The sequence below is a fragment of the Myotis yumanensis genome, unplaced genomic scaffold, assembly GCF_028538775.1.
Source record: "Myotis yumanensis isolate MYYU_CA2020_CCGP unplaced genomic scaffold, mMyoYum1.0.hap1 SCAF_19, whole genome shotgun sequence".
Lineage (NCBI taxonomy): Eukaryota > Metazoa > Chordata > Mammalia > Chiroptera > Vespertilionidae > Myotis > Myotis yumanensis.
In genome coordinates this window covers 6,504,255-6,532,075 of record NW_027223770.1, presented here as the reverse complement: position 1 = coordinate 6,532,075, position 27,821 = coordinate 6,504,255, and the positions used below count along the sequence as shown (strand labels likewise).

Sequence of the window (27,821 nt, the reverse complement as noted above, 5' to 3'; positions counted from 1 at the left end):
TGCGCTCTTTTCCCAGATGCCATCAGGGCTAACACCTCACCCTCCTTCAAGTTTTACCCAAATGTCAGTATCTCAGTGCAGTCCTCCCAGGCCACCCTGTTTAACACTGCACCCCTCACCCCCACCCCACAGCATACCCTCTGCCCCCTTCCCTGCATTTCCATCCTAGCACTTGAAACTGACATTCTTTACGTTTTAAAGATTCGTTTTGCCAGTTGTCTCCTCCACTAGAGTGCAAGCTCCAGGAGGGCAGAACTGTCTGTTTTGTTGGCTGCTGAGTCCCCAGCTCCTCGGACGGAGGTGGGCATGGCGTGGGCGCCCAGTAAAGCATCCTGGTGGCCCTGATTGCTGTCCCCGCAGCACGTGTTCTGTGAGGAGTGCCTCTGCCTCTGGCTGGACCGCGAGCGCACCTGCCCGCTCTGCCGCTCCGTTGCCGTGGACACCGTGCGCTGCTGGAAGGACGGGGCCACTTCGGCACACTTCCAGGTGTACTAGCACCGACGCTCCGGCCCAGGGAGATGTCGGAGGGTCCGTGTGGTCGGGTCCAGCTCTGGGGACTTCCTGGGAAACAGGCCGCAAGCTCTTCATGTCCTGCCTCCCGCCTTTCTCCACCTCTTTCCCTAAAGCTTTCTGTTCCCCCACCTTCACCTTCATCGTTTGTTCCCTGGCTCAGCGCGTGCATCCTTCCCTACGTATGGGGAAGCCTCCTAACTCAGACTCGGTCTCTGCCCAGGTAGGTCTCCCATCCCCTCCTAGTCAAGGAACCAGGACTACTCAAGGTCCCGCCTGTTGGTTATTTTACTCAAGAGAACCGAATGCCCGATGATGCACACTGGGGAGGGACCTGGGCGTCACTGCCTCCCACCACGGCCCGGGTCTAGATGAGGGTCACTGTGAAGTCTTTTTCAAACTCAGATGCCTGGCCCCGCCTAGAGTGAGCCAGGCACGGCATCAGGCATCCTGTCTGGATGACTTCCGTGGCACAGCGGAGGAAACCGTGGCACAGAGCTGGTGTGGTAACCGTGCCGGGGTCACCCAGCCAGCCGTGTGCACCGAGTTTCCAGCCAGGCCCGCCTGGCTTCAGAGCCCACCATGCTGACCCGCTGCTCAGACACTGCGGCGTGGGGCCCGCAGACAAGGTTTCTTAAAACCGTAAGAGGTGATTTTGATGCGCATGGGTGGCCCGGGTGCGTGGCATATTTAATGTGGACCGCATTGAGAAGGCATTCTTGGTCCTGAAATTGCTTTCTTCCCGAGCTCTGAGCTGGGGAGTTCCATCACGTGTGGGTACCAAGAAAAGCCAGCTTTGGCCCAAATACAGACACCACTGGGTCTCTGCACCCATCTGTATTTCTCTTCTCTCCCTCCCGTCCCCTCCCTCACTCACGCCTCAGACCTGTCAACAGCCCCTGTGGACATTCCCTCTCCCCTGGTAGCCTCCAGAGCAAAAGGGACAGTCCATGTTAGGGATTTGTCCACAAGCCAGGGTGGTGGCGGAGAGTAGCTCTCATATAGTGCTCATGAGTAGCTCTGTATGAGAGCTACTAATCTCTATAGCAGAGCCACTCCCCTCCCTGCTTTGAGATCTGGGAAGAGGTGGCACAGGAGGTCATGTAGATGCCACCAGAACCCTGCCTGTCCTACCCTTCTCCCAGCCCTATCCTCTCACTGTCAACCAAGAACAATGGGCTGGTGCCCACGGCGTTTCAGAGAAAGCCATCTGGGTGGCTGGGGAGCAGACTAGCAAGAAAGCCGGAGGGGAGATGGTGGGAACCTTGCTGCCTCCTTGCCCTCAGCCGGTGTGAGCATGCCCACCCCGTCCCCAGCAGACTCTGGACACGTGGTCCTGTGCGCTGTCGAGCCAGCACCTTTTCTTCTCCCTGACGTCCCTGGCGCTTTCCTGATATCCCTTCCAGGGTTGCATGGCATCTTTCAAGCTCTGTTACTATGGCGATGGCCGCGCTGTTACAATCTCACTTGCCTGGATAATCAAGTCAGAAAGGGAAGTGGAGGGAAGCAGAGCCCAGTGGACACGGCTTCTCTGTTCCCTCCGCCTTGAGGAAGAACCAAGGGGAAGGGACACAATCTTCTGCAACTGGTTTTTACCGGAAAGAGGTCCCTGTCTGCAGGTGCCATCAAAGAGGCTGGAGAAATGGGAGCTGGAGAAGGCATTAAAGTGGTAGCATGTGACAGAGCCGATAGAGCTCTCTATTAAATTAATTTAATTTAATTTTTAATTTATTGGGTGATTTGGTTAATAAAATTATATGGGTTTCACGTGTACAATCCTATAGTACATCACCTGTATATCGTCTTGTGTGTTCACTACCACGTCACCTCTCCTTCCATCACCATTCATCCCCCCTGTACCTCTTCCACCTCCCCTGCCCCCTTTCCCTCTGGTAATCACCGTACTGTTATCTGTGTCTATGAGTTGATTTTTGTGTGTGCTTAATCCCTTCACCTTTTTCACCCGGCCCCCCAGCCCCACCCCTCTAACAGCTGTCAGTCTGTTCTCTGTCTAGGAGTCTGTTATCTAGTTTATTTTCTAAACTTGGCATGACTTTGGGAAACCACTCCACCTCCCTGTAGCCATCTCCAGAGTGAGGAAGCCTAGTGTGTCGTCTACGGGAACCAGGGAAACTGAGGATGCTGGTAACCAGTGAATACACCACTGGTTTATCAGTTACACTCATGCCACACAAAACTTCTCAGACAGTCTGCAAAAACAAGCCATGCCCCTGACACTATAAAGAGTGTCCCCTGTGGCCCTGGCCGGTGTGGCTCCGTTGGTTGGGCATCATCCCGTGCCCTGAGAGGTTCGATTCCGAGCCAGGGCACACGCCCGGGATTGCAGGCTCGATCCCCGCTGGGTGGGCATGGAAGAGGCAGCCGATGGATGTTTCCCTCTCACGCCGGTGTTTCTCATTCTCCCTTCCTAGCCGTGTGCACTGAGTTTCCAGCCCAGGCCCATCTGGCCAGGTGCCACAAAGGTCCGAAAATAAATTTAAAAATATTTTTTTAAAGTGTCAGGCACATGTGGGGGACATTCAGGGGCAGGTGGGATGATTGACCATAGGATTTTATTTATTGGTCCCCCTACCCTCCAGGGAAAACCCTCTCGAGGTTTCCGCTCGGGTGGGAGGGTTTAACTTCAGCTCTAGGGAGGAAGAGTGGCCAGTGCAGGGTTTTCCAGATGTCAGGCCAAATGTGTTCCCCAGCACAAGAGTAAAAGCTGCCAAGCGTCGCTCTTGGAAGGGAAAAACGGTGCCTCTCTGCCTCCCCCGTCTTGGCTCTGCACCTCCTTTACTTTGAGCAGAATTCACCCAACCTCAGATCAGATCGGAGTACCCTGCTCTTCATATTTTATGACTTGGAAACGGCCCTCTTAAGGTGGACTGTCTCGGGCATAATGATCGAGGGCGTGAAAAGGCAAGCTTCGGGCCTGGATGTCACAGACTCCACCCTCCGCAGAGGAGAGTGAGAGGCACAAGACCTCCAGGCTGCTGAGCCGCGGTCGGAGCAGGACTTGTGAAGCGAGGCTGGGATCTTTCAGGGCTTTTGCTCTGGGCCAAACAGAGCCGCCTTGGTGTTTTTAACGTCCTACATTCCCTTCTGCCAATAAATAACATCTGCCGACCAAACTTACGTTCCTGGTCTTGGGTCTCCGGTCGCCTCGTGAGCTAGGTGGAACCGTTTGGGGAGAAATACAAAGAAGCACTTGGTGCAGTGGGTGGCGTCTGACGTTGGTTTTTCCAGAGCAGCCCCACCGAGTGACACGTGATTTATTAAGGAAGCGCTTCCGGAGAAACCAGTAAGGGAATGAGTGGAGCGGGGAGAGGCCAACAAGAAGGCGCCTTTCCAAGAAGGCACAGCTCACGGTTTGGGGCGGGGCCTTAGAGCGCCAGGTGCATCTCAGAGTTGTCCCACCCTGAGGTCTTTGTGATCCCACGCTCAGTCCTTGGCGATGGGGTGATTAGGGGCAGGGGGCAGGGAGAACCTTCCCATCTCCACTGAGGAGGCCCCACCCTTTGAAGGTGCCAGGTGCCACAAAGGTCCAGGACGGAACACTGAGCTGGTAGGAGGGATGTGGACATGACACCTATAGTGCCCACCACAGTGGTTAGCTATAGGCTGCACGGACCTAGAACGTATAGGCTGATTTAAGGACAGTTTTTCCATTGATGGATTATAATGGATATTTAAATTGTAAATTACAGTTGACCTTTAAACAACATGGCAGTTTGGGGTGCCAACCTTCCCCCCTGTAGTAGAAAATCTACCTGTAACTTTTGACTCCCCAAAACTTAACTACTAACAGCCTCCTATTGACTGGAAGCCTTACGGATACTGTAAATAACCGATTAACACATATTTTGCCCATTATATGTGTTATATACTGTGTTCTTAAAGTAAGCCAGAAAAAAGACAGTGTTATTAAGAAAGTCATAAGGAAGAGAAAATACATTTACAATATTGAGAAAAACTTTGTATCAGTAGACCCGCTCGGCTCAAACCCGAGTTGTTGAAGACTCAGTGGTGCCCTAACCAGTTTGGCTCAGTGGATAGAGCGTCGGCCTGCGGACTGAAGGGTCCCAGGTTCGATTCCGGTCAAAGGCATGTACCTTGGTTGCAGGCACATTCCCAGTGGGTTTGTGCAGGAGGCAGCTGATCGATGTTTCTCTCTCATAGATGTTTCTGGCACTCTATCCCTCTCCCTTCCTCTCTGTAAAAAATCAATAAAATATATTTAAAAAAAAAAAAAAAGACTCAGTGGTAATAGCACCAAGTGACAACTCACGCCTCTCCGGGCAACACTGTGAAGCCACCATAACACGTCATCCGGCAGAACTTTCTGGTTGCAATTACTTGAAAACCAACTCAAACGTGGCTTCAATAGAAGGACTTAATGTGGTTCCTATAACAATATGGGCTTCAGAGACTCGGGTGACAATATTAAAATCATGTCTTTCTGGCCCAACGAGCATGGCTCAGTGGTTGAGCTTCGACCTCTGAACCAGGAGGTCACGGTTTGATTCTGGTCAGGGCACATGCCCAAGTTTCGGGTTCGGTCCCCAGCGGGGGGCGTGCAGGAGGCAGCCGATCAATGATTCTCGTCATCGATGTTTGTATCTCTCTCTTCCTCTCTGAAATAAATAAAAAATATATTTTAAAAAATAAAATCATATCTTTCCAGCCCTCAATGCTGTTTTCCTCGGAAGTGTTGGATTTGCAGGCAGTCCAGTCCCACGTGGTAGTAAAATGACCTCCAGCGGCTTTGTGCTCCAAGGTTGACTGGTTAACTTGTCTCCGCACCTTTCACTTCAGCCTTTGGGACTTGGCGGGCTGGCCAGGCCTGAGGAGGGTGGTGAGCCCAGGAAGTGGGGACAGAGGTGGGTGGGAGGATGGCGTCTATGGCTCTAAGTCACATTGACTGAGAGTGGGAGATAGGTGGGTCCCTAAAGGAAAAGAGAGGGTCTGTTATCTAGAAAACAACCTGTCCTCAACCCCACTGTTCCAAGGAAGAGACTAGAACTTGGTCTCTTGGTACATCTCACTCAGACCAGGTAAATGCAGGGGGAAGTGCCCCACCAGAGGGGCCCCATTTGCCCATTGGAGATACCAATGTGCAGGCTCATTAGCTTATCTACATGATGACATGCTTAGTGATGGTTCTGCGTATGACCTTGAACATGAACCATTGGGCAAGTTCCCCAACCCGCTGCCCAGCCCAAGGGTACTGTTTAGGCCAACCCTCCCCTCGGTGGGTTCTCAGGACTATGAGACGGAGAAGGGAAGTGACTGTGTGACCTCCCCTATGCCCCTGGGAAGGTTGGGGTGTGCGGCCAGATCCTCCCATAGTCTTTGGGGACCAGCCTTCCATGAGGAAATGAAAACGCAAAGGCCTTTCGCTGGAAGCGCACAACCAGTTTTTTAATAAAGTCATTACAAATATGTACAAAGCGTCTCCAAGGTACGAAATTCCTCTTACAAAAGAGCAAACAAACCAGCAAGGTCAGAACCCAGAACGGAACTCCCCAAGCTTAGTGCCTCTCCGGCTGAGCCGGAGGCCTCACCGAGGTTCCAAACACCCCACAGCCATCCCCACCACACACACAGGCTCCGGGAGCTCATAGTGCAAAGGACCTTGGGAGGAACTTGGGGATCGGGTGGGGGAGGGGGCAGGAAGGAGGTAAGACAGTGATGGCAAAACTTTTGAGCTCAGCGTGTCAGCGTTTTGAAAAACCCTAACTTAACTCTGGTGCCATGTCACATATAGAAATTTTTTGATATTTGCAACCATAGTAAAACAAAGATTTATATTTTTGATATTTATTTTATATATTTAAATGCCACTTAACAAAGAAAAATCAACCAAAAAAATGAGTTCACGTGTTACCTCTGACACGCGTGTCACCTCTGACACGCGTGTCATAGGTTCGCCATCACTGAGGTAAGAAAAGCTTCCCATGTCCTAGGGAGTAAGTCAAACAGGTCCTGTTTGCAAATTAGATGCTCCTCCCTGCGCCCTGGTAGAAACCAGGAACGCAAAAGGCAGGGGACAAATGCATAAAACCCCAATTAAACCATCCAGCCTGCCCTGCAGTGTCCCAAATGCAACACTTTACCGTGGGCCTATGTCAGGCTCCCCAGCTCCCCGCACACCCCTGACTTGGGCTTGCCCTTGAACTAGCAATGCCTTGGGACCGGCAGTCAGCTCACAGGTTTGGAGGAGGGGGCGGGGGGGGGGGGGGGGTCACACAGGCCTGAGTCCAAATTCTGGCTCAGCCACTTCATTCTTTGTGTAACCTCTCTGAGGCTCAGTTTCCTCACCTGTAAAATGGGAACAATGACTACCGACCTCCGGAGTGAGGAATCACCAAGGGGGACACGTGTAAAGCACTCGGCAGAGGGCTCGGGAGCGTCGAGCCGTCGGTAAATGGCGGCTCTCGTTTCATTGCTGAGAGAAGCAGCGAGAACCAGTCTCTTTGCACTGAGAGTGAGTTGAGATCACGGGCTTTTTAATCGCCTTCATGATAGTGTGGCCGCTCAGTAAATAAAAATACTATAGAACAATCTGCCAGCGAGGCTTGGGGTCACAATGATGACCTGAGAAATCTGTTAAAAACTGTGAACCAGCCTGGGAAGGGACATTTAACAGCATCTGTTCCAAGCAGGGCTGCCCCTCCGTGACTAATAAGTCTCTTCCCAGATGGGATTCTACAACCTGGCTCATCGTAGGTGCTCGATAAACAGGTGTTTTGATTGAACAAATTAAAATTACAAAAAGAAACTTTCAGTTTAAGTTTTAAAAGGACACTTGGACATCAATTTCCTCTTTCTATCAGTTCTCATGGGACTAGGACAGGGTGTCTATCCTGCCCCCCCTTATCCCCCAAAGCTTCTGACCCTCTGATTGGCCCAGGGGGCTTAAGGGAACATTTAGAAGAAGAATTCTTATGAACAAAACCCATATTCTGATCACTACAGCTTCTGATACCCGGTGGACACTCAGAAAGTCCGCAGTGGCAAACTAGTGTCCCCAGAAGATGCTTGTGTAGGGTCAGGGGAGGACTCCCCCAATATCACAAGCGTGGGGACGTCGTATTTTGTCGCTGAGAGAAACAATGAAATAGAGCTAGGCGCACATGCGATCAGATACATCAATTGTGAAATCAAAGTCACAGCTCCATTGTTCTGTGACAGTATTCTTTTCCATCACCATTTTTCATCAAAATAGAAAAGAATTTTAAAACGAGACCACTGGAAGAAGTGGAAAAGGAGTCTCCAGTATCCCAATGAAAGAGTGGGGGGAAAGGGATTGGGTTCTCCCAGCGGCTGATGGCGCAGGACCATGGACAGCGGCCAACGAGGCAAATGGGCACCCCCAAAGAAACCTGTTCCTCCAGCCACATCTATGCCAAAGGGAATATGAAACGGAACTCCAAATTTGAAAAGGGGGAAAGAGATCTTATTGTACTGAGGAGGGAGGGGTAGGGGAGAGAAGCTTCCAGAAGGGAATGGAACAGCTTCGGTACGTTGAAGTCCCAGCAGGCTCCAATCCCCATGGCTCCTGGCCCCCACCCTCTGAGAGTACCAAGCCAGCCACCACCAGGAAGGAGGAGGCCCTACCGTTGGCTCCTCACCTCATTATGCAGTTAGCTACCTAAACAATGATCTCACAGGCCCCCCTCTGCTTTGCCTGGACACACACACACACACACACACACACACACTGCTGTCTGCCGAAACCCGATATGAGGTCTTTTTTAAAATTTATTCCAAAGCCTCCCTCCCTCCCTCTCTCTTCACAGACGCTCTACAGTGAAACTAATCAAAATCAATGGCTCCTTGGCAGCCAGAGAAAAGGGGGGCGGGGGAGAGGGAGAAATGATGCCAGCACTTTGCACACTGGGGAAATATTTTAAAAAAAAAAAAAACACAAAACACCACCCCACTATCTCATGCAATCCCAGTAATGCAACAGGAGAGACGGTGGAGACAATATATACAGATAGACCATGCTTCCATTTCCTAATACAAATGTCCATCAATAAGTACAATCTCATATAAAAACGAGCATTAAAAACAACCCCTCGTCAAAAACCGGGGCAGCGGAGAAGTGCACTCACATGGATGATATGCAAGAAAAAAGCCCGGATTCGGTAAATACACGGTTCCTAACAATACAAGAGGGTATGTACAAGGGACTTGGTTGCAAAGTTCCATCAGGAGGTCACGGGTGCCCGGTTCTCTCAGCAATGTGGCTTCATCGAAATCAACATGGCCCGAAAGGCCAGCCCCGGCATTCAGAGTTTGGGTCCTCCAGCAGACATGCCGTGAGCTAGTAGGCAAGACAAGGTTAAAAAAGGGACCCTCCGACCTTCTCCCTGTGTCCAGGTGGTCACAGGCCCCCACTCTGGGGTAGCCTAAAACAGCAGGGAGCTGTGCTGGCTACGACTACAATCATGAAGAACCCCTCCCCCAAAGGGGGTGAGCTGGACAGGCTCTGGTGTCTTCATAAAAGCAGAGGCCGTGTTTCCCATCATTCTAATCATGCATTTGCCTTCCCTAAGGTGGCAGCTTGGTGAGGAAGCCACCTGCCGCTCTCCACAGACCACGCCCACATACCCGTCCCCTGTAAACCTCACTGCGGGGAGGGCTCCAGCCACGGAAGCCAACAAATCTGGGGGTGAGGGTGGGAGGTGCCCTCCCTTCGGCAACTCGCGTTGCATCTTTCTTTAAAGCGTTATTTAGGAAAACATCAGACGTGGATTTTTTTTAAGTTTTTTCTTTTTTTAAGAAAGTCAGCTCCCAGCTTGCAGCAGCGCGCAGAGGTGCCTCATTGTAAAGGACCTGGTGATTTTCAGCAAAGCTTATGGGGGATGATTCCCGTTCAGCCCATGTCAACTTGAACAACGGCTGATCCCTCTGCCGGCTTCTTAGAACTGCAAGCGTGTCTGCTAACCAGCCCAGCGCACCCCCTGTCTGGGGGTCCTGGGTGGTGACCTACAAATCCAGCCTTGTAGAATGAATGACTCAACCCCCAGCCTGGCCCCTCACCATCTCAGCTTTGAAAACGGCCGTGTGATCGCCTGCACAGAGGAATAATACCTGGTTTTGTTGGATTTTTTAAAAATTGAAAGCAAAAAAAATAAGCATTGTTCCCTGAAGAGTCTTTGCAGCCAAGTCTCAGTTCAGCACACATTTTTTTTTAGCCCTTCTAGAAACTTCTGAAAATAGGAGCTTATGGGGGGGGGGGGTGTGAAATTAGACCCTCTATCAGTCTGCAGTGAGATGCTGGTGCATTTCATTTAAATGACCCGCGCCCTTCCCCAACGTACCTTGCTCATAATTACCCTTGACCAGAACGTAGCCATTTCTTGGCTTTTTAATCCATAAAATCTAAGCCCTGAAACCCCCTTGGGAAGTGGGGGAGGCCGTGGGCTGAACTGCCAGGATACTTTTCCCGGGGGTGGAGGAGACAGCAAACCAGTCATATATGAGGGCAGCTTTCCACCTGGTGACCAGCAGGCCACTCGCTGCCAACCCCTCCCTCCCCTCCGTCCTCCCTCCCTGGCCTCAAGGTTTGCCCCCACACACCTCTGGATATTGGTCCCTGCAAAGAGAAAGGGACTCTTGCGTTGCACTCTCCCCTCGTCCTTTTAGACAAAAAGAATCCGAAACAGCAAAAAAGAAATCTCTCTTGTCCCCTGGCCTCGCAGGTCTGGCAACAGAAAACCCAGGCAGCACCAGCGAGAACACACACTTAGCACCAGCAAAGTTCAGACGAAGCACCAGCGACCCCAGAGGCAGAGGGGAACCCCAGCTGTCCTGCTGAGACAGAGGGCTAGCTCTCTATCTTAGGGACAGAGAGAGGGGCTAGGACTTGTCACGACTTGGAAGTGGAGGTATCCCAGACCGCCCCTACACACTGGCCTCCAGTCCTCCGTACTTTTTTATAAATATATTGCCTTTCTCTTTTGCCTTTTGCAATGTCACCTCTGACTCCACCAGCATCCCTCCCCAGGCGGTGGGTTGGCTCTGAGGCTAATTCCCACCAGTCTTGGCAATTTTTCTCGGGACACAGTAGGCATCTCTCTTCCGGTGCCCCAGACACGAAAGAGTCAAGTTCACATCGGAAGGTGCAGAGAAGGGAGGGGACCACGTCCTCCACACGGCATGCACTGAGTAGCAATATTCATATTTTCTTTTTTTATATATATAGAGAGAGCTGTATGTAAATAGCATTAGGGTGTCTTTTCTGCAGCTGGATCCCCAAAGGGCTTCCCCAGTCCCATTCCGCGATGCTCTCGTGCTCCAGGCGCTGTCTGTATTCCCCACTTCCTTCTCGAAGTGCCAACCGCGCGCAGCCTTTCAAGCTCTGGGCTCCCCCTCAGGAAAACGGGAACCAGCTTTCTCCAAGGACACAGGGTTTTCACCAACCTGCAGAAATAAAGATTTGCATGTCGGTCAGTAGGCACGTGCAGCCAGCCACTGGGGATGACGTCAGCGCCCTGGGCTTCTGCACAGCCAGCCTGTATGTCGGGAGGGGGTGGGGGGAGAGCTGCTAGATACAAGGCTCTGTTTTAAGAGGAAAGGTTCCCCCAAAGCTAGTCTTGGTGCTCTCCCCCACCCCTCAAGCTCTGTCCACATTCCAGCCTTCCCTAAACACATGCCTGTGCACACACACCCCTCGCTTTCAGACCAAATGTTTGCACAGGTATCTTCTGTGATTAAAAGAGAGACTGCATTGTCAGGCTACCTTTGTGCTGCTCCAGACGGGGCAGGGGGTCTGCTATTCATTTCATAGATCCATATCCAAGGCAGACTGGTGGGAACGGTCTCTGCTCTCACTCACTCATTCACTCACTCATTCATCCATCCATCCATTCCTTCACTGCTAAACGGGCCAAGCACCTTACTAAGTGTTACAGATCCAGTGACATAGTTCTTGCCCTTGAGGGGCTCAGAGGCCCACACATGGAGATGGGAAGATGCTGATAATGAGCGTCGTGTGCATGTGAGGAGCATGCAATCTGGGTAAACATAGGAGCCCGGAGGAGAGGGAGCTCATGGGGAGGGAGGGAGGAGGGAAGGAGGGAGGGAGTGAGGGAGGGAGGGAGGAGGGAGGGGGAAGGAGGGAGGGAGGACAGAGAAAGCTCCTTAGGGAAAGAGGCAGACCCGTGCTGAGCACTGAAGAAGGCCAGGGAATTAGCCAGGATAAGATGAGGCACCCCAGGCAGGGCAGACAAAATGGCACATATGCAAGAGAACTGAAAACTTGTGCCCCCACAAAGACCTGTACACAAACATTCACAGGAGCATTATCCATACCAGCCCCAGAGTGGAAACAACCTCAATGTCCATCAACTGAGGAATGGACACATAGATTGGGGTATGTCCATACAGTGGAATATTATGCAGCCATGAAAAGGAACAGAGTCCTGACACATGCTACAGCATGGGTGAACCTTGAAGACATGACGCTAAAAGAAAGAAGCCAGACAGGAGACGACAAATATTGTATGATTCCATTCATTTTATTTTTTATTTTTTTTTAATTTATTTTATTGTTTTTTTACAGAGAGGAAGGGAGAGGGATAGAGAGCAAGAAACATCGATAAGAGAAACATCGATCAGCTGCCTCCTGCACACCCGCCACTGGGGATGTGCCCGCAACCAAGGCACATGTCCTTGACTGGAATCAAACCTGGGACCCTTTAGTCCTCAGGCCGACGCTCTATCCACTGAGCCAAACCAGTCAGGGCTGTATGATTCCATTTAAATGAAATGTCCTGAAGAGGCAAATGTTTAGAGACAGAAAGTAAATTAGTGGTTTCCCAGGGCTGAAGGGAATGGGAAGAATTGGGGAGTGACTGCTAATGGGTACAGGGTTTCTGCTGGGGAAACAAAAATGCTTTAAAATTGACTATCGGGGTGGGGGTGGTTGTACAACTATGTGAATATAACAAAAACCACTGACTTTAAAGGGGTGGATTTTGTGGTAGGTGAATGATATTAGAAGGAGGAGGAGGAGGAGAGGAGATGAGGTTGGAGTGTTAGCAGGAGCTGCAAATTAACAGAGGAGATAAAAACATTTCATACAGCTGGGCCACTGTGGCTCAGTGGTTGAGCGTTGACCTATGAACCTGGTTCAATTCCTGGTCAGGGCACATGCCTGGGTGGTAGACTAGATCCCCAGTGGGGGGAGGGGGAGCATGCAGGAGGCAGCCGGTCAACGATTCTCTCTCATCATTGATGTTTCTATCTCTCTCTCCTTCTCCCTTCCTCTCTGAAATCAATAAAAATATATATTTTAAAAGAACATTTCACACATTACTCTAAAGCAGGTGGAATAAGAACTGCCATGTGAGTCATGCAAACCAAGTGGTTTAGAAGAGAAAGTGGGAGAGAGATCACCCTATTTTCTCCAAATTGGAAGCCGTCTGGGATATTGACCCATATGAACTGCACCAGCAGGCGCCCTTGGCCTCTGGTTTCCTGCCAGGTCTCGCCAGCAGATGGCAGTAACGGGGCAGCAGGCTCTGGTTCAGCCCCAGACCCCTCTCTAGGATCCAGGTCCTATTCCCTCGTCTTCCCCCTTCACGTCAGGGGTGTTGCCAGCCCAGCAGTGAGCACTGCATTATCCGTCACTGGTTTTGAACCTCTGCCCACACTTGGGTCAATTCTCCTCTGATTACTCAGTTTGGGGGTACTCTCTGCCTTTTCCTTGGACCCCAACCAAATACATGTGACTACACTTAAGAGATGAGTCCTAAACACAGATCCCACCATCTACATTAGCAACAGTGGACTCACTATCTACATGAGCTGACGGTCACAGGGATCCACGTCAGCAACTTCAAACCTTAAAAAATGGCACATAACCAAGAGAACTGAAAACATGTGCCCCCAATAAGACTTGCATACAAACATTCACAGGAGCATTATCCATGCCAGCCCCAGAGTGGAAACAACCTCAATGTTCATCAACTGAGGAATGGACACATAGGTTGGGGTATGTCCATACAGTGGAATATTATGCAGCCATGAAAAGGAACAGAGTCCTGACACATGCTACAGCATGGGTGAATCTTGAAGACATGACGCTAAAAGAAAGAAGCCAGACAGGAGAAGACAAATATTGTATGATTCCATTAAATGAAATGGAAGAGGCAAATGTGAGCTAACTGCACATGATGAAGGGAACATTACAATGGCACCAGAAGAGGTGAGGAAAAAATGGGTTTAGTGTGTGTGTGTGTGTGTGTGTTGAAAAATGGTATTTTTAAAGCTGTGCTCAGCTTCATCCACCAAAAGAATGGCATTCTCTTGCAAAACTAGGAAGGACCAGCAACTGATTCTCTCTTTTCCTCCCGGTACATCGTTGAGCCTATGACTCCGAGGTTCCCAGGCCTGCTGCCTGGAAGAATCCCCACACCCACACATGTGTTGGTTACAGGTTGGTGTCCACAGTGAAACGTGAACATCAAAAGCTCCCCACTCCACAGCCAGTGGACACATTCCATCACCTCCCACAAACAGGAGTGGGCTTGCGCATACATTTTGGGGGATCTTCCGTTGGACACCCTAGGCTCGGGATCTAGCCCACAGAGGTAGTTACATAACTGGATGTTCTCTCCAACTTTATTTGTAATAGAGACAATTTGGAAACAACCCACGTGTCCATCAGTAGGAGGCTGGATTAACAAATTAAGCTACGTGCATATCAGAAAGAGGTAGATCTAAATATGCTGAGACACCCTGGCTCGGCAGCTCAGTGGGTTAGAGTGTGGTCCTAATACACCAAGGTTGTAGGTTCAGTCCCCAGTCAGAGCACATAAAGGAATCAACCAACGAATGCATAAACAAGTGAAATAACAATTCAATAGCCCCCCCCCCTTCCTTCTTCTCTCTCTCTAAAAATCAATAAATAAAAATTTTAAAAGTAAATGAACAAATATGCCGAGACAGAAACATGGTTATGATTCTTCATTGAAAAGAGCAAATGGCCAAATAGCACAATCCCAGATTGGTTTTCTATTAATGAATGTGTGTGTGTGTGTGTGTGTGTGTGTGTGTCCCCACATAAAAAGGTGTGGCAGAGACACAGAACACTGTAATGGTGAAGAGCACAGACTGGAGCCTGACGCCTGAGTTGGAGTCTTGATTCAGACAATAAAAGCTGTGTGACTTTGGCCAGTTATTTAACCTCTCTGGGCCTCCATTTTCTTTTATGGAAAAGGGGAGAGAATAATAGCAAATCTCAGTGTGTTGATGTGAGGACCGAAAGTATTAGCACATATGAGGCTAGCCCGGCCTGCATGGCTCAGTGGTTGAGCATCGACCTATGAACCAGGAGGCCATGATTTGATGTAAGGTTGGGGCACATGCCTGGGTTGTGGGCTCGATCCCCTGTGTGGAGCGTGCAGGAGGCAGCCGATCAACGATTCCCTCTCATCATTGATGTTTCTGTCTTTCTCTCCCTCTCCCTTCCTCTCTGAAATATATATATATATGAAATTGTGCACATAGTAGGTCTGCCTTTGTTGTTATTGTTAGTTATTATATAATCTGGACTGTAAGTGACCCCAGGGGAGTAAAGGGAATTTTACTTTCTATATTTCTGTATTGTTTGTTTGGGTTTTCTGTTGTTTTTGTTTGTTTGTTGCAAGGAACAAATAATAATTGTACAATTTGAAACTATTTTCAAAACATTAAGTCCACTGCGCCCTATGAACCACTGTTCTGCTCCTGGGATGTTTTTCCCTTAAACTTGGCTCATAAAGAACTTTCTCCAATGCTGACTCACAACCAAAGCTCATGACTGAGGACATTTATGAAACCCCTTTAAAAAATGTCCCATTTCCACTGTTCACACAGTATGAAGGGGGCGGGCGGGCGGGGGGCAGGAGGGGGAGCCACGAGGTCCTGCCTCCCTGGGCTGCATTTGGACGCTGAAAGCAGCGATTGTGAACCCCACGGCCGGCCGCATTAGATGGAGCAGGAGGCTCACTCCCTTTTTCCTGTACCCGAGGAGAGTTAGGACTCTTGCATTCCCCCCTAAGAGGCCGCAATTTTTAATTTAAAAAAATACTCTTTTTTTTGCATGAGGGAGAAGTTACACATTCAAACAATAGAGGAGATAGAAATAAAAGGAAAGCCCCCTTCATTCTAATCTTCCCAGAATATTTTCTGGGCATTTACAGACACCATGTCCCTCCCCACCCCATCATTATGTCCCCAGAGCCCAGCATAATGCCCACACATAGTAGGTGCTCAATTCAACCTGTTGAATGAGAGTAAGTGAGCACATGAATAATGGTGGTAACTTCCCCCTCTCCCATCTTTGGTTTCGGTGGGCTGATTTTGCCCATAGAGTTCTGACGGCACCAGGGGTCGGTCCTGGTGCCTAAGACTCACGGGGACAGAGCTCTCCATGTAGAACCCTCCTAGAGGGAAGAAGATGGCTCTGGTCTGGGTCATCGCTTCAATCTCCATGGTGTAGCTCATGTTTTCCGTTAGGAAGCTGGGCCTGAGAAGACTGTGGCGAGGGGACAGGAGGAGCAGAAGCCCGGTTTAGGTGTGTAAGAGAGGAGGGGGCCGTTTGGCAGTTCCTGGAAGAATATTTGCTCCCCTCTGCCCAGCCCCCTGCCATCTCATTAATTATCAATGCTATCAATGAGTAGCTATCAGTGCTATCATGAATAGTTAGCAATACTTTCAGTGAGTAGTTATCAATGCTATCAGTAAATAGTTATCAATGCTATCATGAATAGTTATTGATTGCGTAAAGTCTATGGAGAGAAATCAGAGGACTCATAGCTCCCGCCCACTATGAGGTTATGGCAGATGGGCCTTCAATGCCAAACACACTTGACTCTGGAACGGTAAGCTCTGAGAGAGAGGAGGCAGCAGCTCAGCACAGAATGGGCACCAGATCCAATGGGCAGACCCTTCCCTGAAGTAATCTTGCCTACATATCACATAACAGGCACATTCTTTGATTTCACTTCTAGGAACCTCACTTTTTTTTTTTCAAAGTTGCCTAATCAAGCATGTTCACTACACCTCGTTTATACTATCAGAAAATGGGAAACAGGCACATGTCCCTAAAGAGGTGACCAACAATGGAACACTATGCAGCCATGAAAAAGGATGATGACCACCTTGTTGACGTGGGAAGATCTCAGCAACCTAATATCAGTGGAGGGGAGGAAGCAGGTGACAAAACATAAGCAGTATGATCTCATTTATTAAAACTGGCTACCTGTGTGGGTGTGGGTGTGGGTGTGGGTGCCATCAAGGGGTGTCCAGCAGGGTGGTACCTAAATCAGGTCACAAATTGGGACGCATTGGGCCCAGTAACGTGCACCAGGAGGGACCAGGGTAACTGGAGCGTTGATGTCCCATCTAAAGGGGACACTCGCCTCCAGTCTTGTTGCCACGTGGAAATACAAACTCACGGTTGTCAGATCTTTCCATTTCTCCAAGAAATACTGGAAGTACAGTCTTCGACATGAAAATCCGTACCGGAAACCTGCCTGGTTTTTAAGTGTTGGCAGGGAGTTGGGGGGTGGAACTTGCAAGTTGAACAAAATTCAACTGCAGGTCCAGCTCCGTTGGGAGATCAGCAGGTGTCAGCCCTTGCTTATACTCAGACACTGTAGAGTTAGCTGGCTGTCAGCCCACCTCATCTTAACCCTCCGCAGCTATCTCTGTGCCTTGGTTTCCCCGTCTGTAAGGGACGGGAATGGGGCCAGGTGGTCTCTAAAGTCATGTGTCGCTCCGTCTGTGTTTCTAGAATGGTGACCTTTTGGGTCATAGGTCTTCTACGAATCAGGTCACAGCCATGGTTTCTCTCTCAAGTGAGGGGAAACAGAGGAGTATGAAATCAGCCAATTTTATGTGTAATTTCCCAAATTCCCTGAGGCCTCCCCAAACTCATCCATCCATTCCTTCACTCAGTAGCTAGTGAATGCCCGCACGGTGCAGGTCACCACGCCAAGTGCTGCAGCGGGACCTGGAGGCCAGTGTCTCCCAGGAGAGGGAGTGCTGTCCTGGAGGTTCAGCAGCCCTGGTTCAGTGGCTTAGACGCTGCTGGTCAGCCACGGAGCGGGAGAAGCAGAATTAGCAACTGCTTTATGCCAGAGGTCCAGAAAAGTCTATGCGTTCCCACCACACTATCACTTTGGACCCGTGGACTGAATTTCACACCGAATAAGAACAACACTATCATTTGCTATTTCCTGAACATCGGTGATGTCCCTCAAGCTGCTGAGAAAGTAAAGGGACAGGCCTCAGGTCACACAACTGGGAAAGGGCAGGTGGGGCCTAACCCAAAAGTCAGCCCGACTCCAGAGTTCATGACCCTCCCACCCAGATATCCTGCCTCAGCATGAAATCTGGGTGAGTAAGACAGATAATAAGTTACCAGTGGTGACATTTCCTGAGTCAAAAATTAGGGCCTATGGTGTACCAACAGCCTAAAACACTTTCCATCCTGAATCAAGAATTAGGCCCCATGGTGTGCCAACAGGCTCAACATCTTCAATCCGGGCTGTCTTAGCAAATGGTATCGATTCTTGAATCCATCACATTGCCCCTGACACATGCCCACTCTGAAGACGCCCCCTCCTCGTCTGAGTTTTCCCATCAGCAGCATGTTAGCATCCTATAGTATTTATTAAGTACCAGATGCCGGACCCAAGCATCTCAGATGAACGTGGGCCATGGCCGTCCCATGATGACAGGCACAGCCAGGCAGGCAGGGAAGCTCTGCAAACCCTGGTGACATGTCTGTGGCTCGGAGCCTTTCGCTGACGTGGGGATAGGCGTGCAAGGAGCCATCTGTCCTCATATGCACGGCAACAGTGTCTAGAGGTGCCATCCACCAAGAACATCCCACAAAAGGGCCGCACGGACTCAGCTGAGGGTGGTAACAGCCCACTCGAGAGCCAAGCTGATAACCACATTACGTAGAGAGGCCGGTGGCATGAATGAGAAATGGGGACAAATGACCATGTTTGTCTAGTAAGCCCTTCGGCACCTTTAGCACACAGCAGCTTACTCTTTAGACAACCTTCATGCTCAAAGAACGTTTACATAAGCTTTGACAGCGAAGTCCCACTGGTGGGCGTGATTGGGAAATCATCTGTGCCGTGCCCGAAGAGTTGTACATGGGGACGTTCTTTGTCAGGTTGGAACAATCTGAACGTCCAACAGGAGCAGACTGGGCCCTGGCCGGGTAGCTCCGTTGGCTAGGGTGTCGTCCCGCTACGCCAAGGCTGCAGGTTCGATCCCCAGTCAGGTCACATACAAAAATCAACCAATGAATGCTAAGTAAGTGGAATCCTTTCTCTCTCTCTCTGTGTCTCTCTCTCTCTCTCTCTCTCTCTCAAATTGATAAATAAATAACATTTTTAAAAGAGCAGACTGGGAGGCTAAAGGATGGAACAGCCAAATAATGAAACGCTAAGCAGCCTCTGGAAGTGTGCTGGAGAGAATATGAGGCGAGGAGGAGCAGGATAGAATGAGAATGCCCGGTTTCAGAGAATGTATTTAGAGTGATCCTATTTGTTAAAGTGCCTACCAGTGCATTTTCAGACTGGGAAGAAATGGATCAAAATGATAACAATGAATGAGTGGAGAGAGCAAAACAATTGACTACAATTTTCTTTTATTCGGCATTTCCCAAATATTTGATAATGAACGTGCAATACTGTTTGTAGTCAAAGAAAGGGTATTTTTTAATTTTTTAAAAAAGGAATATTACATAAAGTCTCCCAAGCAATTCAATTCCATCTTGCCCAAGTCTATGGCCTGTGGAACAAAGGTTCAATGATGACAACACCCCATGGGGCAGCCAATTTTCTCTCCACAGGGGGGTAAAGGAGCTTTCTCTTTTCCTGGGTACCCAGCAGTAAGAAAAGGATGCATCTCACTGAGGTGGGTAAAACAGAGGCCCCCTACCTCATAGCACAGGCACCAGTTTAGGGCAGGAGGAGGGAGAGAAGACAATTACTGGGTTGAAAGGAAAAATTTCTTAGGTGATGGAAACCCAGCCAGTATCCACTGTGCTCCGAGTGCCCTGAGGTAAGCAAGTTCACTTCCACTGAGAGGCTGGGGTGGGGGTCGGACAGAGCCAGGGGCTCCTGTCCCTGAAGTCAAGGAGCATCTAAAGTCAGGGGCTGTCGGTTTGGCTCAGTGGATAGAGCGTCGGCCTGCGGACTGAAAGGTCCCAGGTTCGATTCCGGTCAAGGGCATGTACCTGGGTTGCGGGCATATCCCCAGTAGGAGATGTGCAGGAGGCAGCTGATCGGTGTTTCTCTCTCATCGATGTTTCTAACTATCTCTCTCCCTTCCTCTCTGTAAAAAATCAATAAAATATATTTAAAAAATAATAATAATAATAATAAAGTCAGGGGCTGAGACTGGTTCTGTATCTTTGCATCCGGCTGTCCAGCTCTGAGCTAGTGCTCAGTTCATGTTTGCAAATCATGACAATGGAACGTTGCAGCCTCTTTTACTGCTTCATATCTAATTACTAGTGGCCCAGTGCACAGAATTCGTGCACGGGTGTGTGTGTGTGTGTGTGTGTGTCCCTCAGCCAAGCCTGCACCCTCTCCAATCTTTAGGCCCTATCTAAACGGGCAGTTGGACATCCCTCTCACAATCCAGGACTGCTGGCTCCCAACTGCTCACCTACCTGCCTGCCTGATTGCCTCTAATCGCTTCTGCCTGCTAGCCTGATCACCCCCTAACCACTCCCTTGCCAGCCTGATCGATGCCTAACTGCTCCCCTGCCGGCCCAATTGCCCCTGACTGCCCTCCCCTGCCAGTCTGGTCACCCCTAACTGCCCTCCCCTGCCAGCCTGGTTGCCCCCAACTGCCCTCCCCCGCTGGCCTGATCGCCCACAACTGCCCTCCCCTGCAGGCCATCTTGTGGCCACATGGGGGTGGTCATCTTGTGTGTTGGAGTGATGGTCAATTTGTATACTGGTTGTGACTAATTAGCATATCTGGGCTAATTAGCATATCCCTCTCTTATTATATAGGATTCTCTTGCAAAGTGTCTCTTCGTGTGCTGTAAGCGTTTGTGAATCCCATTACTTATGAAAGCCTCTCTGAACTTGGTTTTCTCCCCAGCCCCTCCTCCTCATTGCACTTAGAACCCCACCTCCCTACCTACCATGGACAGATCTAGCCCCTCCGATGTCTGCTACCGCAAGTTCATAGGGCATTGGTCACACTGCTCATTTTTCTCTTCCTCAAACACACCCTGCAAAGTCTCACCTCCAGGCCACTGGGCGTGCTAGTCTCTCTTCCCAGAACACCTTTCTTGCACATCTTAGATGCCTGACTCCTTGCCATTCAGTCACCAGTACCCTGGCTCCTCCTCAAAGAGACCATCCCTAACCGCTGCAGGTGGGGGGTCCCCTGGGCCCTCCCTGTTACATTACCTTCTTGTATTCCCTTCAGAGCCCTCGGCACTTTCTGAAATGATCTCTGTGTTAGGCTGCATAACCCAAAGATGGCCGCAACAGCATCTCCTGCTCACACACTCTTCTAGGGCTCTGCCACTCCCCGATGGGCAGTCTTGTGACTTGCTTCTAATCCAAGTGACTTCTGAAGCTGGGTCAGAAAAGGCCAAGCAGCTTCCACTTGCTCCCCAAGACATTTGCTTTTGGAGCTCTGAATCACCAGGTCAGAATCCAACCACCATGAGGCTGCCATGCTGTGGGGAAGCCCAGGCCACAAGTGGAGGCTGAGTGTAGGTGCTGTGATTGGCAGTCCCAGCTAGCACCCTGCATCAACGGCCAGATCTGTAAATGAAGATCCCTCCCCACCCCATGACTCCAGCCCCTAGCCAGCCTGGAACAGAGATAAGTCACCCCAGCTATGCCTTTATAAATTCCTACCCCAAAGAATATATGGGCATAATCATACATTATGAGCAAAATCAAGTAGTTGTTTTAGCCATTAAGTTTTGGAGCAATGGGTTGCACAGCAATAATAACCAAAACAATCTTTATTGACTTAATCACTTTATTCCCACTAAAATGTAGGCTTCATGAGAGCAGGGACTTCTGTGTCTTGGCCCTTCCTGTGTTCACAGTGCCCTGCACACAGTAGGCACTCAATAACCACTCGGTGAAAAAGTGAGAGGAGCTGAATTTGGGAAACAATAATACCTGTCTTGCATAGTTTCTAACTGATTCATGGATTTGTTACATATTGTGTACCTACTGTGTGACAAGCAAGTCGTTGGGGGCTAGGACACTATGGGGCAATCCTATCATCACATATGGTGATGACCAGAGGGGAAACAGAAGCTCCTACTCACTCCTCCCTACCCCCAATGTAGAGAACTTTTCAAAAATCAGAGGTGTGGTCACCAGGTCCACCCAGCCCACATGGGGGGGGGGGGGGATGGGTATTTAATTATTCCCGGGTGTGGCTGTTCTTACATCCACAGCTCAGGCGCTTGTGCCCTGGCCTCTCACCAGGCAAGCGGGTGACTGCAGGCAAGAGACCATGTGGGCAGGAAGGCTGTACATCTGGCCCCTTCCAGGGGTTCCTCCCCAACAGCTGTCTCCTTCTGCTCTGCTCTCTCCCTCCACTCGCCTAAGCTTTCAAGCTCTAAAAGTAATGATGGCAGAGGTGCAGCCAGCTAGGAGGGAGGCCTCAGGGATGTGCCTCCAGGTTTAACCACTTAATGCCCAAAGTACCTGCCAAGAACCAGTTAGCAAATCTGGGTGGCAGGCCAGGCCCTCATTAATTCATAAAAGCAGGCTCCTGCTGGCCCATTATCTGCCTTGCCCCTGACCCCATTGCACTCTTGGGCCTGCAAAATCCACCTTTCTCCCCTTCTCCTTAGGCCCTTCCACTGGCCCCTCTACTAGGCGGATTCCTTGGCTTCATTCTCCCCCTCCCTGCCCCCTCCCAAGGCACACTTCTGCTCCCTCCCACACCTCTGCCAGCCAGCACTCACCATAAAGCACCTTTTGTTCCCTTTCCTGTATCTTAGAGCAATGACTGGGTAAATCCCACCCTCCCTCCTCCTTCTCCTAAGAGCCTCCTCTAGGCTCCCTCAGAAAGGGACTCTCTCTATTGCAGGAATTCAAGGCTCACTACCCCCCTCTGCTTGCTACCCAGTATCTTCTCATCCTCTGCAACCCACAAGTCATCTTGGGGGCAGAGGGGGATAGGGGCGGGGCTCAAAGATAGAAATTCCAGTCCCATTTCTGACTTTGCCTCTGATCCTTTGAATGACTCAAGTGGACTCTCTCTCCTCCGTTTCCCCTTTGAAACCATCAGGATGGCATTAACCATTTCAGAGCGTCCTCTGGTCAGTGATGGAAGTGCCAGGCACTGCACGGGGCTCTTTAAGTGGATGGTCTCCTACCATCCTCCCAACAACCCCGGAGTACAACTCCAATTTAAAAGGCTCAGAGAGGTTATGTTTCTTACCTAAGGTCACACTGCCAGCAAGTTCCTGGGCTGGGACTTAAATCCCATTCCATTGATCCCTAAATCCATGCTCTTAACCTCTGTACTATCCTGGCCCATCTGGCCCTAGTTCTTCAAAAGGGCAAGTAGGGATGGTGTGGCATTGCCAGCACTGGCTACGGCAAAATGTTGTCTACTTTGGGGAAAAAAAATATTAAATACACAATCATAATCATGATAGCTCACATTTATACCCCCTTCTTATGCTCCAGGCACTCTTCTAGACCTTTCTATGTCTGAATTCATTTGACCCTCTTGACAACATCTATGCATTAAGTACTACAATTGTCCCCATTTTACATATGGGAAAACTGAGTCTCAGGGTTGTTTCTTTTCCAGGATTTTTTAAAAAATATATTTTATTGACTTTTTACAGAGAGGAATGGGGAGGAATAGAGAGTTAGAAACATCGATGAGAGAGAAACACCGATCAGCTGCCTCCTGCACACTCCCCACTGGGGATGTGCCCGCAACCAAGGTACATGCCCTTGACCGGAACCGAACCTGGGACCCTTGAGTCCGCAGGCCGATGCTCTATCCACTGAGCCAAACCTGTTAGGGCATCCAGGATTTTTTTTTTATAATGACTTCTGAGAAAAGTGTTGCTGGCTCACAGTACAGACCCAAAACAAGACTGTTGAAACGGTGGTCCTGCATATAGCTAAGCCCACCCTTAATGCCTAAGAGAAATCTTGTCTGCCTTATATGGTTGGCTCAGGTGCCCTGAACCCCCTAAACTACCCTATGAGGGTCCCCACTCCTGGAGGGTAGGAAAAGAGGAGAGGACCACAAACAGAACTCAGCAAATGGTCTTTCTCCTATGGATTTCCTTCCACTTCTTCCTATCTTACCCGAGGCTGAGGAAAGATGAGTCTCCCAACTGAGCCAAAAGCACAAAAAAAGTGTGAGCCGCAGAGAACTCCAGTCCCTTGGTTGGGAACCAAGGCTGGGAGCGAGCTCAGGAGTCCCAGGGAGTGAGGGGTGGCGCTGGAGGAAAGGGGCGTGCGTCTTGGGGTCAGGGCACCCCAGGCGTGAGATTCCTGGAGGATGCGTGGCTGGGGGACGAGCAGGGGGTGGCCTGGAGTCAGGACGCAGCAGGGAACTCTGGGGCAGAAGCAGGGCGAGGAGGGGAAATGAACTCTAAACCGCCGCACGAGCGAAGCTCCTCTCCGCCCCTCACCTGCAGCCCGGGCGAGGCCACAGCCCCGCGCGGCCTCCTCCTTGGAGTCCTGGGGGCACCCCAGCCCGGAGGCGCACAGAGGCCCAGCTCCGGGGTTCTCCGCCCCCTGGGTGGGCTGCCCAGCATCCCGCACCGCCCCGTCCTGGGAAGGAAGCGCCTTCCCGAACCTCACCTGGACCCCAAGACAGAAGGAAGCCTTGTCCCAGCCTCCTCCCCTTTCTACCGGATGGCGCTTCCTTCCATCTTTTCTTCTAACCCACTTTCCCGCTATCTTGCCACTTGTTCTCCAGCTCCCCCGACCTTCCTTTCTTTCCCCGTCTCGACGCCTGTTTTCCTTCCCTTCGCCACCCTCCTTTCCACCTTTTCCCAAATCCCACGCTTTGGGCTTCAAGCTCCGGATCTTTTTCTCTCTCCACTCCATTTATCTATCTATCTATCTATCTATCTATCTATCTATCTATCTATCATTCATTCATTTGCTCCCTGCGCCCGGTCCAAAAATGTTGTTTCGGCCACTGGGGATGTGGCAGCCTCAGCCTGGGCTGCCGGCTGAGGGAGCCCCTCTCCCGAGGAGTGATCGCGGATGGGACCTCCGGGAGCCGGGCAGGGTGCGCCCCGAAGTGCGCGCCTCTCTTCACCAGCGCCCGGGCTGCGCCGGCCCACGAGACATCTGTCGCCTGCGCTCCCGGCTCACACCCCGCTCACCCCCGCAGCTCCCGGGGCGCTGCCACCCCCCACGCTCCGGCTGCCGCCTCTCCCCGAGGGCGCAGACGCTCGGGCCTCGCCTGCGGGCGCCGCGCCAGCTTCCCAGAGTGTCAGCGCGTGGCGGGGCGCGGGGCTCGGGGCTGGGCATCAGTGGGCCTCGGCATCCCGGAGTGGCTGGCTTTCTCACCTTCGACCTTCACCCTCTGGCCCTAGACTCACCTATGGTGGGCTCAGCCTGATTTCCCCACCCCATTCTCTGCAGCTCCCCTCTCTATTCCAGAATCTGAAAAGAAGGCGTTCCTTACACGTGTTCCCCCGAAGCGCCTAACTCAGTGCCAGGCACACAGCTGGTCCTCAATAATTTCCCCAACCCCACGGGCCTTGCGCACAGTAGGTGATCAGTACCCCTATCCCACTAGTACCAAACACACGAGGTGCTCACTACTCACTCCCACCCCCACCACCGCGCAGTGCCTAGCAAGGTCTCCAACATTCCCTTCCTAATCTGGGCATAGCACCCAGAGGAGCTCACTAAATGCTCTTTCGTTAAGGCTTCCCCCCAGGGAGCTTCCCTACGAGCCTCCGATCCCAGCCCACTTCGGGGAGCATCTCCTTCTCCACCCCAGCTCCAACCGCCTGGTGAAGAGCGGGCCACGTTCCTTACACGGGACACCTCGCTGGAGAAGCAGCGAAGAAGTTGCCAACGCGAAGGGAAACTGCCAAGTGCGCAGGCCTTGGGGAGAAAGAGCGCCAGCTAGAAACCCGGAGAGGGAGGAAGGATGGAGATGCGCTCTGGGCGCGGGAGACTGGGGAACAGAAACTGGAGAAGTGACACTTAGAAGAACCGGGTTTGGAGTGGAGCTGGTGGAGACTGTGGCGACTTAGGACCGCCAGGCGGCTCGGAAGAGGATGGGGGACTTGTCTTGAAACAGCGCTAGATTATAATTATCTGGCGTGGCTTGTAACTACGTTGTCACAGCAAGCACACTTTTTTCTCGTATTGTGTGTTGATTTGAGCGGCTGGTGGGGGATGTGGAGGCCGAAGTCCTCCCCAAGCCACCCCACTGGAGGTAGTGGCAAGATGCGCGTAAGGAGTCAAAGAGAAGGGGACAGGAACGGTGGGCCTGACACGTGGAAGGAGAGATGGGGGCTGGATAGGAGGGACACGTAGATCCTTGTGAGAGAAGGGAGCAGAGGAAGAAGGAGATGGGAAGGGAAGAAAGCTCAACTTGTGGCTCTCCGGCTCCCAGGCCGGCCCAGCGTCTCCAGCCCCCAGCTGCCGCGCCCTGGCGCTCGCTGGCCGGCTCGCGTACCTGTTGCTTGCTCCGGCTGGGTCTCGGCTCCGGCCCCACCAAGAAGCCCCGCGTTCCTACAAGTTCCGTCTGCCGAGCAGCCAGGCCGCCAGCGCCGCCACCTGCGCGGCCGCGCACAGCCAGGGCCAGTAGGTGGGGAGCGCGCCGGGCGCCGGCGCCCTCCGGCTCCGCGCGCGGCGCCGCCACATGGTGCGCTGGTGCAGCTCGTCGCCGAGCGCCTTGAGCCGGGCGGCCGTGAGCTGCGCGGCGGAGGAGCGCAGACCCAGGCGCCCCGCGCTGCAGGCGCACACGGCCGGGGGGCCGCGGCCGCGGTGCAGGGGGCACGGGCACATGACCGCTCGCCTCGCTCCCTCCCCGAGCTCGGGCCGCCCCTCGCCTCCTCTGCCTCCGGCCTCTGCGCCTGCCTCCGCCGCGCTCCAGCCGCCGGGGGCCTCCCCTGGACACCAAGTTTCTCCTTGTGTTGTGCGTTTGTTGTGCTGACGGCGCTATTATTAATTAAAGTGTCACATGGTGGAGGGGGGCGGGGAGGGCTGAGGAGGGGGGTTACATCATCCGGCCCCGGGAGGGGGGGGGGGCTGCAGGCAGAAGAAACCGAGAGGTAACTTTTAACCCTAGCGGCGCCGGCACCAAGGGGGTGTGCGGTTTGGGAGCAGAGGAGCGTGGTGCGCTGGGACGCCACCCGGCGCCCCGCCGCGGAGGTCCCGGGTTTGGGGGGGTCGCGGGGGACCCCCGCTGAGGCGTGGAGCTCAAGGAAAGGTTTTCTCCTTCATTTTTTCCGAAATCCAGCTCCAGTTCCGATTTGGCCAGGGAAGCAGGCTTGTTTGCCGTTTGGGATGAAGCTGAATCGAATTCGGCTGTGTTCTTCAAAAATATACCGAGGCCATTGTTTTGTGGTAGGGAGGTAGGTTGGTTCAAAATCTTCCGAGAGAGCCAGATGCAACCCAACTTGCCTACTCTCAGGTCTGACTCGGCACCTGTAGGCTTAGGATTTGAACACACCGATCCACGCCCCCACCCCTCTCCGCACTGGGCGGCCGAACCGAACGCACCCACAGCGCAGCTAGAAGCCTGTGGAGGCAGGTGGGGGTAAGAGGGGTCAGTCCTTAGCCCCCGCGGGGCGCGGAGACGGGCGTTCCCCGCGCACCGCGCTCGCACCCCCAAGTCCTCACCAGGGGCCTTCTAGAAGGAACTTGTTTTTGTCTGCGTCCTTTGTGGATGTTGTTTTGCTGCTGGGTTACAGTTTCTAGTGGCGATCCCGAATTAATGGCACTGGAGATCCTAAGGGGTCGGCGGGGGCCAGGGCGAGGGTGTCCATAGGGATTCTAGCGCCTCTCCAAACCGAAGGCCCTATGTCCCTCAAGACTAGAAAGTATGGCGTTGTCCCTGCTAGTGAAGTTACAGATGAGCATGGGGGTCTCTCAGGATTATTGGGGGTGAGGTGGGTGGGAGGGAGTAAGACCTTCTCCGGTGTTAAATTCATTAGGATTCAGAAAACTGGCGGAGCATGGTGGTGTCTCCCGGGGAGCCCACGAGGAGCCTGGATTCTCTGCTTTCCTTGGGCAGAGCTGCCAAGGCCAGAGGCGTCTTTGGTCGCTTGGAAAAGATTC

At 51.7% G+C, this 27,821-nt stretch overlaps 2 protein-coding genes across 3 annotated transcripts in view; one reads left to right on the top strand and one right to left on the bottom strand.

Annotated features, from left to right (window-relative positions):
- The window catches only part of RNFT2 (ring finger protein, transmembrane 2), a 50,731-nt gene extending 48,454 nt beyond the window's left edge, over positions 1–2,277 (top strand). For both annotated transcript variants that reach the window (XM_070399741.1, XM_070399742.1), the window contains exon 11: positions 361–2,277. In XM_070399741.1, the coding sequence (XP_070255842.1) occupies positions 361–495 (135 nt within the window). In that variant the 3' untranslated portion in view covers positions 496–2,277. The remainder of the gene's footprint in view (positions 1–360) is intronic.
- An 8,042-nt stretch (positions 2,278–10,319) lies between these two features.
- HRK (harakiri, BCL2 interacting protein) lies at positions 10,320–26,546 on the bottom strand. The gene is made up of 2 exons (XM_070399983.1): positions 26,215–26,546; positions 10,320–10,947 (listed from the first exon to the last, which is right to left on the bottom strand). The coding sequence occupies exon 1, from the start codon at positions 26,544–26,546 to the stop codon at positions 26,271–26,273; it is 276 nt and encodes a 91-aa protein (XP_070256084.1). The 3' UTR covers positions 10,320–10,947; positions 26,215–26,270.
- Between the last annotated feature and the right edge of the window lie 1,275 nt (positions 26,547–27,821).